This window comes from Sparus aurata, chromosome 23 (assembly GCF_900880675.1).
Source record: "Sparus aurata chromosome 23, fSpaAur1.1, whole genome shotgun sequence".
Taxonomy (NCBI): Eukaryota; Metazoa; Chordata; class Actinopteri; order Spariformes; family Sparidae; genus Sparus; species Sparus aurata.
In genome coordinates this window covers 11,832,932-11,852,945 of record NC_044209.1, presented here as the reverse complement: position 1 = coordinate 11,852,945, position 20,014 = coordinate 11,832,932, and the positions used below count along the sequence as shown (strand labels likewise).

At 43.8% G+C, this 20,014-nt stretch overlaps 2 protein-coding genes across 2 annotated transcripts in view; both read right to left on the bottom strand.

Annotated features, from left to right (window-relative positions):
• LOC115575145 (ras-related protein Rab-37) overlaps nt 1–4,256 on the bottom strand; it is an 18,651-nt gene extending 14,395 nt beyond the window's left edge. The window contains exon 1 of the mRNA XM_030407007.1: nt 3,803–4,256. Within this exon, the coding sequence (XP_030262867.1) occupies nt 3,803–3,970 (168 nt within the window). The 5' untranslated portion in view covers nt 3,971–4,256. The remainder of the gene's footprint in view (nt 1–3,802) is intronic.
• Nucleotides 4,257–5,541: 1,285 nt separating this feature from the next.
• xylt2 (xylosyltransferase II) lies at nt 5,542–19,470 on the bottom strand. Its single transcript, XM_030408317.1, has 11 exons — nt 19,306–19,470; nt 14,588–15,122; nt 13,721–13,896; nt 11,508–11,710; nt 10,842–10,922; nt 10,338–10,554; nt 9,780–9,956; nt 9,416–9,672; nt 9,110–9,305; nt 8,449–8,782; nt 5,542–8,100 (listed from the first exon to the last, which is right to left on the bottom strand). The coding sequence occupies exons 1-11, from the start codon at nt 19,435–19,437 to the stop codon at nt 7,778–7,780; spliced, it is 2,631 nt and encodes an 876-aa protein (XP_030264177.1). The 5' UTR covers nt 19,438–19,470; the 3' UTR covers nt 5,542–7,777.
• Nucleotides 19,471–20,014: the final 544 nt, after the last annotated feature.

The following is a 20,014-nucleotide window of genomic DNA, read 5'->3' as shown; positions in this document are numbered from 1 at the left end:
TTTCACTGTATCAGAGAGGGCTGCTCACATCTCAGGCTGCCTTTGCTGCTGCACCTACGAGGGGAATACTGAATACAACTGGTGGAAAGAAAGTAACTTAAAGTGCATGAACCCGAGTTCTGAACAAGTACAGTTCTAACGCAAAGTCAGGTGAAGTTTCGTCGTCCACAAAACATTTCTGGGGCCTCACGGCAAAACAGTGTTGCAACGTTCTCCAAAACAACTGAGGTAGATGGAGACTCGTTCTAAAACGCAAACAAAACCAGTGATTCAAAAAGGAAATGGCTCTATACAGCCCTTCCAGCGTAATCCAAGTCTCCTGAGACCGAACTGATTTGGAAATACATTATTTACACATCTGAAGTGTAAGTAACTTGTTTTTTTCAAATCAATTTTGGAGCTCAGGACTTCCGTAGACTTGGATAGCTTCGGACGAACTGCACGGACTCTGAGACTTCACCTAACTTTCCATCAGTACGAAGCTGAGTAGGTGATGGCTGCACTGAAGTACCTCCACTTTTTTTTTTTTTACCACACTACATTCATTTGACGACTGTAGTTAATTTTCAGATTAAGATTTTACATTTAAACACACAAAAATACCCCAAACCGTTAAGGAATAAGACCAGTGATCAACAGTTTTACTCCTACTTTTTCTTCAGAAAAGGATCCGAGAACTTGTTCCACCACCTCGTGCGCGCACACACACACACACACACACACACACACACACACACATACAAACAAACAGTCACTGCCGGTGTGACAACAATCAGCTCTAATGACCCGGGGTCATGCGTCATCACAGCACTGGACGTGGGCATCAATCGGACCTGTCGCCATGGTTATCGTCTCATTGGGGGCTGCTGGTGCACGCAGCCTGTTGACATTTATCACCGCCCTCCTCCTCCTCCTCCTCCTCCTCCTCCTCACCCTCCTCCTCCTCAAGCAGGGTGGCCCCCGCTGCCACCCTGCAGCAGGGGCCTCTTATCTGCAGTCACATAAGGTGCCGCATTACAGTGCGCGGCGCTCTGCAGCTCGCGGTACGCTCCCTTTAATCACCGACATCCACCGGCTCTAGCACGTTCGACTTTGCTCTCCCATTAACAGCTCAACATCCTGGCAGCTTGAGCAGACGCACAGGATGGAAATCAGAGACTATCTGCTTCTTTAAAGTTGCAGGGATCTCTTTGAAGACGCCGAGTGACGGAGCCTCGTAAAAATCCAAGCAAATAGCCCGTGAACATGTCAAACAAAGCACACAGGACAAAATAATCTTTATCTAGCGGGCTGGTCGTTTTGTTTTTGAATAACATTCCTCCTCAGTGTGAGTGGGCACCAGTACAGACTGGCCTTCATGTACAAATGATGCAGACCAGAGGTAAACGGCTGCTAAGTGTGTGTGTGTGTGTGTGTGCATGACTCACTGTTTCACTGTCTGGAGGGGAAGCGGTGCAGTGTTTGGCTAGCCAGTGTGAAATCAACATATTACTATTTCATGCCTCCTTCATCAAATGTTGATGCTGCCATGTAAATGTTCTCAGGACAAACAGGAGGAGAGCAGCGGAGAGGGGGCGGTTTGTCTCCAGCGAGCACCCGGAAGCCGAGTGTGGAATATGAATGCATTTACCGATGTTAAGTACAGTACAGATTCTTGGTTCTTCTGCCAGTGATTGTTGATGTAATGTCTAGTTCGTTCACAGTTTCAGGATGAAAACAGGCCCCTCGCTCGGATCTTCCTTTTACTGTAAAACCACATATTTCAGTTTTTTTTTTTTCTTTTTATGTAAATTCATCTCAAATTCCTTATCATTCAAGAAAAATCCAGCCTCGTCTTTAATTATTCAGCAGGAAAAGCGAGCAGGAAGTCTCTTTGTTCTCTTCTCCTAAGAGATGACAATGTAGTTATTCAGTGTAGTTAAGTGCTGATAACTTTACACTCAGCCTTCACATTAAGAATGAAAGTTTTACAACAGAATTCAGACACTTGTACCAAGAAATATGTCAAGCATTTTACATTAAATGGTGTATCGTCATTGTACGTATATAAATATATATATATGATTTTTTTTGTTGGTGTTCCTCATTGTGAAAAGCTCCTTGTCTCACATTTACTCCAACTAATTAAAAGTTTACTGGGTATTTAAAGAACTGGCCAACTTCAGCCCGTAAAAAGTGGAGCCATCTGTATCTGGTTTGCTGTGTAGTTTCTGGCAGGCCCCTGACTCGGCAAAACAACAAATACAACCAGAAATGTGAACACTGAGCACACGGGAGGTTGTTCCAGGCTCACACACAATGTACTACTTGTTTCTCTAATGTTGAACAGATGAGTTATTGAGAGTCTTGAAGTGCAGGTTCTCACCGTAGAATACCAACGTCTGACCTACAGCAGGCGAATCAAAGTCAGCTCAATTTGAACAGTCCAAGATCAGTGTGCTGCTAAATGAAATCTGGATCTGAGGGTATTACGTGATATTATGTGATGTGTTTTATGGTCATGATGTTCATTTAATTGCTTTTATAAATATGTGCCATATGCTTAACTGTATTGTGTGTAAACTTCTTGAGCAGAACTGTTTGGAGATATGAAATGAATTTATGCGTAAACTAACATTACAATCGTGTTCTATCTTACTGTATCCCATCGTATATGGAACCGAATTGTATCAAATCATATTGTATTGTACCGTATCGTATCACATCGCATCGCATCGCATCTTATCGTAACATATCGTATTGTAACGTATCGAATCATATTTTAGCGATGGATAGATATGATAAACTGTGTGTTTGTGAGTGTGTGTGAGGTAGATTTGTGCATCCAGGTAAGGAAGTTGACTCCTTATTTGCTGCATGTGATCAAACAGATGATTAGCAAGACGTCAGTCATGAATACCAATCCTGTTGTCTCAGCAGCTGAGTGATGTGGTGTAAAGATAAACTGAATAGTAGATCATAGTAGAGCTAGTTCTATTTTCAGAGGGTTTTAATATGTAGCTACTTCTCAGACTTTCATCCAGCCAACCACCCACACAGACATGCAGACACATCACAAAGACACTTGAGGAATTGTCTATTGAGGCCCAATGTGTTCGTTATCAGATTGACAAATGAGTAAACAAAGTAATCCGGCAGTAATTAAGTACTGAAAGCAGTTAACAGGAGCTAACTGGCTACATCTGGTGGACCTTTTTGAGATTGTTTGACGGTGTAAAAAGCCATTCTGGAAAAAGTTAGTTGATTAATTGAGTCTTATTCCCTGGTCATCACAATTTTATTTAAATTATGTACCGGTTATTTAATCTATCAATCTATTAGTTCATAAACGTCGAAAAAATGTTGAAAAGTGATCATCAAAATGTAATTAAAGTGACTACCTGAAATTGCTTCTTTGTTCAACCAACAGTCCAAGACTCCTCATTTACTACAATGATAATGAAGCAAATCAGCAAAATGCTCACATTTAAGAAGCCGGAAACAGCAAATGTTTGACACTTTTGCTTTTAAAATGACGGAAACTATGAATTGATTATGAAAACAGTTGGTGATTAATTTTCTTCCCATCTACTCTTTGTGATTAAAAGACTAATTGCTGCAGCTTTATTTTGAAAAACACATTCCAACCATGAAATCTGTTTTTGTTAAATTTAAACATTTTATTTAGCCAAGGAGTATTTATTGTTTTGAACACTTTGGGCTTCCATAGATGGATTTATCTTGCATACTTCTGACTTATTGTATCTAGTATGACATGATAGAGCCTGATCTCATTTGAAGCAGTGCAGAGCATGTTGCTCACCTTGTGTGTGATGTCCTCATTGTAAGGCCAGGTGGTTTCTGTGGGAGTCTGTCCGTCCTCTGTGTCCGTGTCCACCGCTGATGACCCGTACGCGCTGTCCGAGGACACCAGCCTCACCTCCTCCTCCTCCTCCTCCTCCTGTCTCCGTGCCTTACGAGTGTCCTTCATCCTGTTTGTTGTGCACTTTGTTTCCAGGTGTAAAGCAGATGAGCTTCTGTAGGTGTTACAACTTCTTCTGCCTCAGCTTTAACCGGGTCCTGCCTCCCCCTGTCCGCCGGTCATCACCTCGGCCCCTCCTCTCCTCTCCTCTCCTCTCCTGCGTGTCTCGGGTTTGTATCCCCCGCGAAGACGTTAAAAACTACCTCCAGTCCTGTGGTTAAAGCAGGCACTAAATATTTAAACGAAAGCGTTCCGGAGGTGTATTTTACAGTATTTATGAGTTAAAGCCAAGGCGGACATTTCTACAAGGAAGTGACAACCAGGAGGAGTTCAGCACCCTGGAGAGCGACTGAGCTGCTCATCAACATCCCACATCCGCCTCCTGCTTCTTCTTCTGCTCTACTGTCAGAGAAACTGTCGGAGAAAAGCACAGAGAAGTAAGTCTGGGATTTGTTTGGAAGATAAATATAAGTTTTAAAGATACTTCTGTGGTATATCACCAGAGTAACCGTTAGCTAATTAGCTCAGTTAGCCCTGCAGCTAGCGGTTTGGGTTCTAGTTCTCATGTCCACATAAACGTCATGACGTCAAAGCTGTTGTTTCTTCACATTATGTTGATAGTTCTGGTTCATTTTTGGACGTTTTCAATTTAAATTCATACATATTGCCCCTTTAAAATATCTGATATTAAATGTACTGAGGCTGAAGTGTCAAAAGTAAATAACACAGAGGAATTTACCCAGCCTTATGTTTATACTTTGGGTTGGAATAAGTTTGTTTTTTTCCCGGTTGCTGATAAATTGAATTAACTACTTAAAATGACACTACTTTGGCTCTGATGCTGCATGCAAACTACAAAGTAACAAGTAACTGCAGTTATAAAATTAATGTTATGGAGTAAATAGTATTATATTTACCTCCAAAATGTTGTGGAGTGAAAGTCTGAAGTCGCAGAAAATGGAAAAACACAAATACAAGCAATTCAAAATTGTACTAAAGCGAATGTACTTAGTTACATTCCAACAGTGGAAGGAGCTGTGAGCTCAGAGCACTGTGGGAGTGTTGTTTCTTACAGTGATAGCAAAGGAGCTTTGGTCTGGGACTTTCCGGGGCTAAGTGGTTAGTATGCTTTTTTAGTCTTTAATTCTGGCTTTATTGCACCTTTAAATAGTGGAGACTTTAACTCAAGCACTAATCATATAGGTGACTCTCACTTTCACCAAAGTTATATGTTAACAAGATATCTTCACTTTTACTCAAATCTGACTTTTAGGCCCTTTTTTCAGCTTAAGACCAGACACAAGATGAAAAGAAACAGCATGACAGAAACCTTCATTTAAGTGTTTTTTTTTTTTTATTTTGTATTGAGTCATCAGTCACGATGCCTATCCTATGAGCTTTTCCAGAGGCAGACAGTGACAGGCTGAAGCGCTCAGATTGGAGCCACAGGGGCTCGGGATGACTCACCGACCGAACTGCTGCGAGGACGTCGACCACAAAAACCCACCCCCGCTCCCCCACATAAAAACAGAAGGTCTGCTTCAAACGTCACTGAACAGGTGGGACCATTAAACACAACATAATTAGACAGCAGTTTTTAATAGTTTAACAGAGCAATGGAGATGAACGGACAACACACACACACTTCCTCTCAAACTGTATAGAAAAATAACATCTGGTACACCGATGATTCTGCTCTCCTATATCAATAAAACTGGGGCTTCACTGAAGCGACTGTGCTGTGCAAGGTAAACAAGGTCACTTGAAAACTCATATGGTGGCCAGCTATTTTTTAAGAACATAAAAGGTCGCATAAAATGCAAACTAAGACAGATGGGGGGGATTTTCACTATCCTCTGAAAAGGCATTAATTGCACATCTCTGGCAGCTAGCATCTTGTAGTAAACAATTCATCTTTTCGACTATGTAAAGGCAGCTTAGATACTCTCGCTGAAATAAAAACACAAACATACAGTGGTCTGTTTACCATTTTTGGTTGTGAACCAAAGTTGAAATGCACCATAAGAAATGAAACGTGAACAATAAACAACATGTGAGGCAAACAGAGCACACACAGTGACAGTACTGCATATTGACAAATACACAGGAGGTATGATGTAGTCTCTAACCATGTTTGCAATTTAAAAGTCTTGCATTTAACAGAAATGTTTGCCATTTTGGAAAACACATTTATTCTCTGTCTTGTCCAGGGTTAGATGAGAAGAATGATACCACTCTCATGTTTGTTTGGTAATGATGACGCATCCTAAAGCAGCTGGTTCGCTTCACACCGACAGGAAAGAGCTGGCGCTGCTATGTTCAGACCAGCATATCTAGAGTTTACTAAATAAGATGTTATATGTCACTTGTTTAATCCATACAAAATGTGCATAAACAACAAATCAACATTTTAGACGGTTAAAGGTACCTCCAGAATTTAGTGTTACCAGTCAAACAAGGTTGAATTTTGATTTTGTCACATTTGGAAGCCAGGTTAGCTTTAGGTTTCCCTGTTTCCAGTCTTTTAGCTAAGCTACGACAGCCAGCTGCTGACTGTAGCTTCACGTCTACCTCACAAACACCAGAGTAGCATCGACCATCTGATTTTTCCTGACGGCAGAGAGCAAATAAAGATATGTCACAAAACCATTCTTTTTAAGTTTTATCCATATTTTCTTCACCGTGACTTGTTGGCTTTTGTGCAAAGAATTCTGGAGCCAAAAAAAGGATTTCACATTTGAGACCATTGAAAATTAAGACTCATTAGTCAAGGTTTGACTAACTAGGCAACTGTAGCTAGATATATTGAGCTGGTACCATTTTGTCATCCATTTTAGACAAATTCTGAATGTCACCTTGCTATCTGCAGTGGGTCTCTAGGCACTTCCTTTGCCCAGAAAACAACTCAGAGTGGTGTTTTTTGGACCAAAGGACATCAAAGACAACTAAAAAAAAATGTAATAGCCAGTTCAGGGAACTTACAATTAAAAAAAAGTAACATATTCATGTACAGAAAACACAACTACAATTACAATAAATCAGACTCTAAATCTAAAAAAACCCTCACTCTCTTTCCTTATTTGTTCCTAATAGAGGTTTTAAGTCCAAATATTTAGTGATATGTCTGTGCAGGGGAGTGACAGTGCAGGTACGTACCTGTGAAACAAAGTGATGTAACCTGATCCACCACGACGTTTTCACTTCTCACACTGTAACCAAGTGACCTCTGTGTAACATTATAGTCTTACAGTAAAGTGCACTTCATCTGTCTGCTCCGTATGCTTACTTACTTAATAATAATGCTTCAAAATAAGCACAATAACATGATTCAGAGGTTCCCCTCTCCCTTGAAATGAAGACAAAACACAGCGAGGAGTACAACTGCTTCCTGATTCGTTCAAAGCAGAGGAAAAACTGAAAGCTGTGCGTTCAGAGTTCAAACATGCGCCGAGGATTCTCTTTAAACTCCGACCCAGACAGACCCGGCCGAAAACCTATGTGCCACAAAAATTTACAAAATAAATCTGCCACCTGTGTAACAATTCAGAAAACAATGACACAACTCTTTGCGCTTGCAAACTTCTATGTGCAAAATTCCAGCAGTCACATCCTCTTCTTTTAAGTCTGTGTTACCACTTCACTGAGAGCGTCTCAACTCCTCAGTGCAGGAAGATGCCTCATTGTTTATGTGCCCTTGAGCTCTGAGTTGACAGCTTATGCTTCACACAGGCTCTCTTGGAGCTCCCAGCGCTGGTCGAGCTCTTCCTCAGTCTTCCTGCATATGTGTTGAAGTCCATAGTCTCTCCTCTCCTGGGGCTACCTGATCCGCCCGTCACTTTTGACTGGGCCCAGTTCAGACTTAGGGTCTGGGGACAGAGAGCTCCAGGAGGTCTTGGAGCAAGGTCCAACAGCAGCGCAAGAAGAAGTCTCTGTGGCGCAAAGGTCGCCTGTTACCCAGAAAGTCCCTATGCTGCTGTCCACCCACGCTTCGAGAGGCGGACCCACCAGCTGGGCCTTATGCTGCGCCTCCTGCAGGGCGGACTCCTGGGGAGGCAGCTTCAGCACGGAGCTCAGCTGCTGGAAGCTCTGCTCCAGGTACAGGTTACTTGGAGGACCCGCGTGGAGCCAGCTGTCCTCTTCTGGAGCAGTCATTCAGATTAGCAGAAAAAGAAAATTGAGAAGAAATGAGCTTGTAACAGATCAAACCAAACTTACCACATCACATATTGAACTGTAAACTCCAGTCAGGATTAGGGATAATAAGTATAGTGAACAAACCCATGCAGACATACTGCCAGTGTTAGCCGGACTCAAGTCATTCTTCTTTGCTACAGAGCTCCATTGTTCTCAAAAATCAAATCAATGAGCCACACTGCTGCTATCATCATGTGTTCCTTCGTTTGGGGGAATTGTTGACAATACGAAAAACAAGAATATTAAACAAAATAATGCACAACAAATGCAAATGCTCTGAATCCACATCTCACCTTTACGTATCGGCTCCTTATCTTTGAAGGTTAAGGGCATGACGAGGAAGCGTGCCTCCGCCACGCGCTCCCACTGTTTCAATACTCGTACCGTCCAGGTGCCAGGCCGCAGGGGGCGCTGCAGTGGTGGTTTGTACTGGGTGTACTCTGCATCCACGTCCACAGTGATGTCATAAGACGCTGCCACAACCAGAGCTGGGTCGATCCACACAATGGTGGCTGTGAGGTTGGGGCCACGAGCCCATTTCTGGACTGCCAGTGGTTCACTCAAAGGTCCGATCACCCCGCCAAAGTTACGAAAGATTCTTTCTTTAGGATCCCACTCTGTGCCGATCTGCCAAGGAGAAAGACAAAAGGAGGCTTTAGATTCAGTCTATGTGCCACAGTACAACTAAACATCTCTCCTATGTCTTTGACTTTTATATTTGAGGACAAGGTGAGAGTGTCCCTCCTAATATTAACATATAATACTAATTAAACATCAAAGTTCAGCTTTTGCCAGATCAACCCCTGATAATAACAAACCCCAATTCTTTCATATCAGGAAGAATCTTCGAAGACAGCAGTTTTCTTAAGGTACCTTGATATTAAAAGTTGTACAGGACTTTAATGATAATGAAGAACCCTCATCATTTTCTTCTTTGGACAAAAGCGCACTTACTTCGAGATTCTTGAGCCTTTCAAACTCCTTAAGGTTTGTCTCGAGGACAAGCGAGGTTTGGGGCACTGCCCACATCTCCAGAGTCTCCCTGGTCTTCGAACCCACAGCCTGGACTTCCTGTTGCACCAGGTACCCTTGGAAACGGTCGTCATAGAAGTACAGGTGTACTGATAGAGGGTACCCTACTGGTTCAAACCTGCAACGAATAGATAAAAAAAGACAAAAATCACACACATGAAATCAAATTATATCTATTGAGCGCAGGAATACACGTGTTATATCTTTTTTTTAAAGTTGTCTACGAACTTGCAAGCCTCCGCGTTGCTCTGAACAGTCACCAGATTCTTAAGGCCAAGGCGAAAGAAAGCAGTGTAGGCAGTGAGCGCCACGTCACTGAGCGCACCCACTCCATCCAACTGCTCAAACAGGCTCTCCCAGTACGCCTTGATGGCGACAGTGCCCGGAGCGTACTGGCCGTACAGGTGAGTGTCCAGGATGTCTATGGACTCCTGATTCACTGTTGACTCAAACTTGCGGGCAAAGAATGTTGGACGGGTCAATTGCTGTGGAATAGAAAGAGCAAACATAACAGAACTTAGCCTCTATGACACTGAACAAAACTGCGAAAATGAAACAAGAGACTGGGGAAAAAACTATCTGGCTCGCTCACCTGGATCCGAATGAGGTCTTGCGGTTTGAAATCATTGGGAGAGCAGCCACACCAGTCCACGATGTGCTTGTACTGGCATTTACAGCCTAGCTTACGATTCCAGTTGGTGACGCGCAGGTTGTTGTCCACTAGAGAGTCGCACATGTGGCTGTTCCCGAGCACAGTGTGGAAGAAGGACTGTGAAGAGAGAGGGTGAAAGCATCATTTCTGCTGTGCCGCTCTGTTTGAGAGATACTGTAAACCATCAAAGACATGTTTAAACAGTTTTCTAGCGACTGACTCTCAATTGCGCAAGGTCACGCCTCTATAGCTCCAAACAACAGGGAACAAACAACAGCACCTCCTCTGAGACATTAAACCACACAGTCAGATAAACTCGAGTGAACCCTCCTCTCGTCTGGCACCTCTGCTGCACGCTGCGCCTGAAAGCTTAAAGTATTACATTATCTACGCTGCTAGGCTCCTCTGACTTGGCAGGGAAGGACAGGCATGAGACAGACTTGTACATCAAACTGTCTCAACTACGGGAGATAAACAGACCACCTAAGGCTTACTTACCTCAGCAGGGAGCAGAGCGTAGGAATAGAACTGCTTCAGCCCAGACACCAGGTCATCCTGGGAGTTGATGACGTACTCCACGAAGCGGCGGGTGAGCGCAAACCAGTCTGAGCCACCTGAGACCTCCAGGCCTTCTGGAATGCTGCGTTCGCCGAGACGCCACATGTGGTTGTCACACTCGTGGAAGAGGCGGTCAAGGCCCTGCTTCTTAATAAACCTTCAACACAGAGCACAATATAAATTGACATGTGGAAGAGACGCTGCTGATGCAAAGTCTATTCCTGCATAAAATATAATTTGAAGTACTTCCAGTGACTTTCAAAAACTTTCAAGGCCTTGTAGGATTTCAAAGCAGCGGAAACCCTGCTTATCGGTCCTTTTTGATGCTGCTGACTTGCTGTATTATAGCTACAGGATCCAGACTGAATTTATGTACATTCACTATAAAACACAATCCAAATGTGTGGTGTGGCTGGTCTTGTATCGTACAGCTGGCACACTCACCGGGCGTTTTCTCTCCCGTGGGACTTCAGGAAGTTCTTATCTCTTTGCTGTGACAGGAACGCCACCAGTTCATCATTGGTCCTGCAGGAAAGGAGTTCAGGTGAGAAAGGAATGGAAGAAGAGGTTAGGTCAATCAATGAGAGAGAAAACACATTTCCAGAAGATTGTTTGGGAATAAAATGGCAGGCTGATATCAGGTGAAATCAGCTACTTTGGATAGGCTTTGGTTGATAGCCGCTTGTCTGTGTGCATCCAACCAATCCAAGCTTATTATCCTTTGAGCTGCTTTGATAGGGGCACAAAGCTGATCGACAAGAAGGAAGACTATTTACTGCTGCCAGCTCTGTGACTCAGTGACCAAAACAATCCATTTAATGCTCCTGATAGACTTGTGCTTTACATTTGGCAAATGTTATGACTGCTACTTTATAATAATACAATTAAAGGCATAGTCTCTGCAGGTCAGCAAGGGAATTTAATCTGCATACAGTATTGAAAGTTTAAGCCACCAACGAGAGAGATGATCTAGACACAAACGGGACAAACACCAGTATTTAAGCTGGATATACTGTATTTAACACTTGACTAAACTACAAAGCTACACAGGGATTTGCAAACAATGCTTTGGTATAAAGAAGTGAAAAAATACTACTCTGCCGGACTGACCTGGTGGGGAAATCTGTAGCGCTGAGGTTGATGAAAAAGTCCCACTTCCAGTCCAGCATGGAGAGCAGGTCCTGCATGCTGCGCAGGTAGGCCTTCAGTAAGCTGGCACCTCCCCAAATGGTGACCATCCGCCACGGTGTGGCTCGGATGTTTGGGTACTGTTGGGCTATCTTCAGAACCTCCCGATGCAAGTAGCCAGACCGCTGGGAAATTTCAAACAACAGGTCAAACAGTTAAACAAGCAAAAAACGTGTTTCTGCGTCACAAATGTTCTCACAGATGCAGCTGCCACGTCGCCAAGACAAACACACAGAGCTGGCTCATGTTGAGAGGAGATAATTTGATCTGAGCAGAGTAGCCACAAAGTGCTCTGTACAGTGGGTCAGCATGATGGTAGAAAGTAGAAATTAAAATGAGCGGTTTCTGCCATCTCAAAGTGGAAACAGGTGACAGTGACACAAAACTAAGATGAACTGAGCTCAAAGGATAGTCAAGCAGGGATTTAACGTGAGAGGATGAAGAAAGTTGCCGAGCAGCTGTCAGTCTGATGAGACATTAAAGGTGCCGAGAGATACAGCTACATGTGAGCATATATTGCAGGAAGCCAAAATGCGCAGGTTCAAAAGACCTTGTTTTTAGCTTCCCATTGGAGCTTAATTAGATTAATTACTAACTAATTGACCAGCGGCCTTTTTCCAAATAAACACAGCTAATAAAAGGCTCTGAAGCGATAAATGGGCAGTTTAGGAGGAAAAGACACTTGGAAATTAATTGTTCAGGGACATGAAGTCCAATTGTGTTTGGTGAAGCATAAAAACAGCATGCCACTGTGTTCAATAAAGAGTGGCCATTTAGTACAAGAGTACAAGAGTGTGTTCTGAGACAAATCGGGATTTTTTTTTGTAATTGCTATTTTTACTAATTTATCAGCTATTTTCCCGATGAGTTGTTTAGTTAAAAAAAATGACAAAACAGAGAAAGAAAACGGCCAAATTCCGTATTGAAATGTCCTTTTTGTTCTAACCAGCGGTCCAAAAAAACAAAGACTCTTCATTCACTATTATAGACAACAACATTTAAAAAGCTGAAGCTAGACATTTCTGCTTGAAAAATTACTGAAGCGATCAATTGTTTTTCAAAACTTGTACAGATTCAGACACTGCAGGAATGTTTGTGGTGTCCTGGTTGTTTTCATAACTGAGACGACAGCGGTGAAAAACAGAATGACTCACAGTCCTCATTTGAACATGGGAGGGGAAAGAAGAGGTTTCTGTGTCTGAGTGCAAAGGAGCTGGCAGACTGATTCCAGTACAACCTGACCTGCTTTACAGCCTCATCTCTCAAACAGGCTTCTGCCTTAGAGATGAATGAGGTGAGGCTGGCAAAATATCTAGGATAGTGTCTGTGGTGTGACTGTCCCACTGACTCCTTATTCATCACTGCCTCCAGTGAGCCTCTCCACCGTTCTTTGGCAGCAGAACAGAGAAACTCCCTGGGACTCGACAACCTTTCCGGCTACGCAGGTGCACTGATGACACGCACCTGTTTCCCTGCTGTCTGCACTGAACACACCTGAGGTTTTGTGTCTTATGCCTTCCGGCTGCACATGAGAGCAGCCTCCACTAAATCCTCCTGCCCCTAAGAATAACCACACTCAATCCGGGCTAATCCCCTTTAACACACAGAGAGACCCGCGGGATAAATATAACTTCCATAATGCAAAGGACCTAACCAGTGAAAGCATTTGTGAGCTCAGTGAAGACAGCCCCAAACAGGGGGCCAAATACACTTCTGCCAGAGCGTATTTATGCTCTGGCAGAAGTGTACAATACTGTAAGCTAGCGTCACCAGCACAACCCTTTACAGATGTGATCACTTCTAAGTAGAAGAATGAATAAAGACAGAACACACTGTGTCATATGTTGGCCACTGGAGGGGAAACAATCGGCCTTCTAATATGCAACAAGGGCTGAGACTTGTTACAATATACAAAATGCATTGTGGCAGTTGTATACTTTCTTGCGCTTTATTATGAATCACCCCTTTTTGGCTTCAATCAGCCGTTGGTTTTGATAACAACAGATTTATTTCAATGGCCAACTTTGTCGGAGTATGTTCCTGGAATTTGATAAAACATGGAAAGAAACACCTCAGCCGATTCAGTTGTTGGTTTAAGGTTGACGCCAACATATTCCTCGACGCCAAAGCAATACCTTGTCCACATGGATGTAGTAGTAATGGTCACGGTGATATATGGCTTTGATGAGACGCTTGAGCTGCCTTATGGCACGGCCATGGACCATGAGAACGAAAGCCACTCTGACAGGGTTCTCCACATTGGACAGGCTGTTGTCCAGCTCGCCAACAGCCTGTACTGGGTTTGACACACCTGCAAGAAGAGGACAGAGACGTCAAGGACAGACTCAGTGTGGTCTGTAGTGTTTTAAAAAATAGTATTTCATGGGGTAAAGATGAGAAAGACATGAATAACTTGATTTTAGAAGGTTGCGTAATCATGTGTAAAGTGTTCCGTTCCGTTCCGTTCCGTTCCGTTCTGTTTTCTTTTCCGCTTTTTCCGTGAGGGTCGCGGAGATGTTTTATCTCCCCTTTTTTCAGGGGAGGTTACTGGGGCCAAATCCAGTGACTACGGGCGAAGGCCAGGGCACACCCTGAACGAGTCGCCAGCTCATTGCAGGACCCAGCTATGTAAAGTGTATTAGAGATAAAAAGTAGGGTAGACATTTTGTCCTAGTTACTAAATTTTTCTCCAACACTGCCATCTGTGTTCACTGGAACACACACACCAAAGCGGGAGTGGACTGTTTTGTTCCAGTGCAACCCCTACAGGTACTACAGTTGTGTACTACGCCTATACACAAGTTCACTGTAAATAAGATCAGATATGTGTGATCGGATTGGCTGCATGTGACAGCAAACCCTTGCATGGTGTGCAAGAAAAGCGATGGACTATATGTAACTAATTCAAACTACACTACTAGTTTATGAGATATCTCAATGTGCAGACTGTCTGCACCCCTAGCATCATCACACTATCTGTGCAAATGTCAGAGGGTCCTCACCGAGCTGTGGGCAGAACTGAGGAAGAGCGTGTGGCATGAGCTGTCCGGCCTGATGCTGACACACGATGTTAGCGATCTCCTGTCGGCACTGCTGAGAGCCAGCACGATGAAGGGCAGACAGAGCGTCCTTGCCTATGATATCACATTTAGGCACAAAGTCATTGTTGGGAGCTTGGTGTGCCCCGTCGACGCTGCCTGGCTCCCCCAGTATGGCGGCGGCAGGCAACTTGGCTGCCCCGTCGTTGCCGCCCCGGCTCTCGCTGAAGTTACGGCTGCTGGACAGGTCGTGGAGGACAACGCCGTCCAATCCAGCTCGCGTCAGTCCCCGTTCCTTCAGCCTGATGCTGGGCTTTTCTCCTTTGCGGCTGGTTCCTCTCCTCAGCGCGCTTGCTGCTGTGCCACCCGTCCTCTCCAACCTGCCACTCCATCTGCCTCTGTTCCTCCCCGACAAAGACTTCTGTTTCTCCCAGAGTGCGGTGTCTCTCTTGGGGTCCTGGCTGTTGTGGTCAGGCAGCTTAGACCGTCGTACTTTTCTCTAGGAAGAGAGGCAGAGAGCACGACAGCGAGAGAGAGAGAGCGAGAGAAAGAGAGAGGGAGACATAAAAATACATTTTAAATCCACATTTTGTTGCCAGTCATTCCATAAGAACATCTTGGAAACATATTACTGAGAGGAGGCGTTGATTCAAGATCCAAAAACGACATAAGGTAAACAAAGCCCACCACTAGGACAACAGCTGAAAAAGGCCCAGAGGGAAGAATGTGTTTATTTGGCTTTTGTTCTTCTTTTTTTTTTCTATTTCTCTGATCTGGTTTATTTTTAGCTCAGCCTGTGCCTTTTCGTGGAGCTAATCTGAAAAAAGCACAGTTCTGGATAGCACCACACACACAGACACACACACACACAAACACACACACAAATTCTGTGATTCACTGTAGAGACCTCAACAAACCTCTTGTCTGCACCCTCTGGCAGAAAATGCAGGAAAAATTTGTAAAAACGTGTCACATGTTCAAACACACACTTCACACAGACAGGAGAACTGGGCATGAAACCACAGACATGAAGACGGTTACATAAGGAATCCTTATCTGACAGCTACTATATTATGGATACATGGATATATCTCTGCTTTAGATCAGCACACGCCTCAATGAGGCTTTGTATCATTATTTTCCCATATTCTGATCATTACATCTTCAACATCAAAGCGTTTAATCGAGAATTCAAGATCTGTGCGTGACATTTAGCATCTGCAAATCATCTTCTGAGACTTTAGAGACTCCCTGAAATGTCAAGACGTGATCCTCTTACAGCGCATCTGCTTTGAAGTAATAAAACTGTTCAAGTGTCCCACATTAGGAATATTTGGCAGTGACATTCTTGAAGGAGGCAACTCCAGCGGTCATTTGCCATGTGGATGTGGTTCAGTGAAAATCAGCAGTGCTAAACTGTGTGTCTTGCATAGAAAACTGTAGTTTATATAATTTAGAGCTTGAGTACATATCTATTCATTGTTTTAAAGTATGCCTAAATATTGTGCCTTCATCTAAACCGTCTGCACATATTTGAGTTTAGTGTGTGGGATTTTGTACACAAACGCACTGAGGTGCTTTCAAGAATGTCATGTTATGGCATGTATAATATAATTTGAATGCAAGAGAATTGAGAAAATTGGTTTTAGTGGAGCAGATATCACACCTCGAGACGTGGAAGGCAGGCTTTGAAGAACAGGATTTAAGCCATTTTTAAATCTTCTAGCCAAAACGGCATCACAGCTTTGGCGCAGTAGATTACTGGATCACACAAAAAGCCCTTCAAAATATGCACTTGGAGGAGAGGAAAGGAGAACAGTGAGTGGGCTGAGAGCTTTCTGCCTCTGTCAGACGATACGACAGAACGCGGGCTCGCTCGACTCGCACGGCTGGCACGCAAGCAGCCCAGAGACGGTGGGAACAGAGGAGGGAGTGGGGCTGTGTGGCAGGACGACGAGCCAGATAATACACTGCCAGTGAACCAGCTGCCAACCGACACAGCGCAGTCAGCTAATGATTGCCAACTGCACTCTCCAATCCATTACAGTAAGAGCCATTGTGGAGCCTGGTTAGTTACATACCAGTCATTTCAGTGAGTTTACATGCACTTGGTCGACCTGGTTATTGTCAGCTAAAAGTCACCTAAACAAGATTAGCACCTTGCTCATACAGCTCATGTCGCTGCATCTAAAAAAAAGAAATCCAAAGTCCGACTACAACTAAAGGGTTGGGGAGATCTGTTTGCTGAGTTCTGTGTTTACACAATTTTTCTGTTTTATTCAGACTTCTCAGAACAACTCTATGTGAATCTAAACACAGTCTTGAGTGAAAAAAGTTTTGTTTAACAGCAAAGCTAGGGAACAGCCGTGAGGATAAGACAACTCCATTTTAATTTTAGTCTTAGTTTTGGTTCAGATGCAAATTTTAGCATCAAAGCTTTTCATATTTTGGGGAATTAATTATGATAAAGACGTCTGTTCTCAACATCCTTTAAAGTTTTTTTAATAATTGACACATTTCCTCTGCAAAATTGAAATAAACACTGGCGTGAAGATCTCTGCATTTTGTCAGCCGACATTGATAAAGACACTTCTTACTCTCCGCCTGCAAGAGTAAATGTTCTCACACAGAACAAGACAAATGCTCAGCAGGGGCTAACGTTTCAATTTTCCTTATCACTCGTTTTTCATGGCTTTTAATTAGCACCATCATGTCAAAAATGTATTGATTCAAAGGCGAGCCAGGCAGCGCCTTTACTTTGCAATTAAAGTCTAGTGAAACCATATCAGCGTTGCCATCTGCTGAAACGGGAAGAAGCAGCAAGCACTCGGCTCTGAAGGGGAGTGCAGGCAAGCAGGAGGGTGACACAAGGTTGACAGCCTTCTTCCTCTTCTTCAGTCCTCACAATCCTTTTCCTCTTCCTCTGTGTTCACATATTCACAGCACAGTAAATGCCACAGACCACAGCGTATGGAGGCATCCATTGCACTGTTCAGAGGTGAAGCTATGATGAATATGCATTGTTAGGAACGAAATCTGAGTCTGCCAACAAGCAAGGACCATGCACGCTGACATCTGCATAGACGTCTGCCAAAATAGTTGCATTTCAGGCTGACGAGTGCAGGGAGCAGCAGTGTCACATTTCTGGAACCAGAGTTCACAAGACCTGCTTCCAATTTGAAATGATTTCTAAATATCTGGATTTCAAATTGGATTATTAATAGAATTACAGTCTGGACAGCAAATCCTACATGTAGTTGTGTTGGAAGAGAGTGCACTTTTGCTCTTTTACAGTCCTTAGTGAGTGGGCTACGGTTAACCACAAACCTCAACAGACATTCCTCTGTATCTTTGCTGAAGCATGTTTAAGCCTGAATGCATCTGATGAGGCTGCAGAAAGCCCGGGGGCTTTTAATGCTAACAGGTGATGGAAGTCAAACAGGAACATTACAGGGTGACATTTAGGTTTCTTCTAAGGAAATCGGTTACGTCATCTAGGCTGGCGTCACTTGGGCACTCTGACAATTAGCTGTTCCTCATGATTGTGGTGGATACAAACAGGGCAACAATGACAACAGAATCATGATCTCTCTTTTACTCTCTCTGATTAACGTCTTTCCTCCACTGAAGCCACCACATTACATCTGCTGCCTGCCTCCTCACCCTGCAGGCACAGATCTGCAATCTATCCACGTTGGGGATATTATACGCCGTCCACGCTTGTCATATCACGACAGACCTCAGGTTTCAGCCTGCATTCCTGGGACTCCCATCAGTACGCTTGGGTCACATCTGTTAACACCTCCCCTCACCTTATTTAGAGGGGGGACATGAACAGACGCTGCCTGAAGGTAGTGATCTCCAGGTGTGTGAGGGGGAGACACAGAGATATGCTTCCCACGGTGAACACTGCTGTTAAATAGCTTTTCTCAGTGGTATGTAGTGGAGGCAACTCTCTGCTTAACTTCAGCCTTTATTCATCCCCAGGATATGCTCCCTCTCTGGGTGTTTTGGTGTGATTCAAAGCTAAGTGAAGGTCAGAGAGACAGAGCAGCCCCACAAAGAGAACAGGGCCCCTGGTGGATATAAATGAGCGAGAATACACAAAATAAAGTGGAGCAGCTGCTGGATGTCCTGGGACAGCTACGTGACGCCATTCAGCTCCGACTGATGAGGATCAATGAATCATAAAGGAGTTCTTTCACATGTTTCCATAAAGTTGCATCACTCCTTAGACATCCTCTAGGAGAAAAATGAGTAATGCGGGTTTGCCTGTTTCCTGTCTGCCCATAGCTCTTGACACACGGTGGCACCAAATTAAATGTAACGTTACCGGCGTGAGACCCCTCCTGCTTCCAAATAAACAAGTTAAGTAGCATATTAAATGATACAAAAAACAGTAATATCGGTACCAGTCACGTCATGTTCATGTAGTAACTCTACTGTACTAATACTGTACTAGTACTCTGGTGCTGAGGTCAGTGTCAGACAGACAAGACAGGGCAGGTCCGGCTGTAGTGAAATGTTTCGGAGCGGCTGCTAACTCAGCTAACATCAGCTAACGTTACTGTATCATAACACAGCGCGAGCCGAGCAGAGCCGAGCGCTAACGGCTAGCCCCACAATCAAAGCCAACCGAGTCACCGCGGGGACAGAAAATAACCCGGGGAACAGCCTCTCACCTCGGCCTCGCCTTCCTCCAGACTTCTCAGACTCCATACCACCAGCCCTTGGATCAGGAGGATAGTTAACGCGGCGGCAATCGCGAGTTTGTATCTGCGGAGGAGCTTCTGCACTCGAGCGCTGGCCACCATTTTTCCGACTCCGGCTGACGGGGCGCGCGTGCATGGGGCACTTTGAACGGCGCGCGCACGAGGCGTCGCTTCGACATCCTCAGGTTGCTGCAAAGTTTGTTACCAGAACTATAGAAACAGAAGCGTTTAGGTTCCTCAATCGACTGTCTGTGTTTGTATGAATACACAGCACATCAAAATGGATGTGTGTTTAATTAGTGTGAGCAATAACGAATCAGGGAGGACAGACACTTCCACCTTAAGAAGGGCGAAATGACTGAGCATGTACTTCCTCTTCTGACATTTCATATTAGACCACAATATTACATAACTCAGTCTCATTGACTCAATGAATACTAATCATTAGAATCTTAATTACTTTTCCCCCCCTATCTTTTTTAACCCTTATGTTGTGTTCCGGTCAAATCTGTCCGATTTAAAAGTTTTATCTCTGAAAAATGTACCTAATTTGATCAGACTGACCTAAGAGTCCATGACTTTGTCCACAAAGAGGATTTCAACACACAAAATAAATAGTATTTATTTGCATACCATTTTGTGTATTTTATTCAACTTTTGTACACTCTTGGTGTTCCCG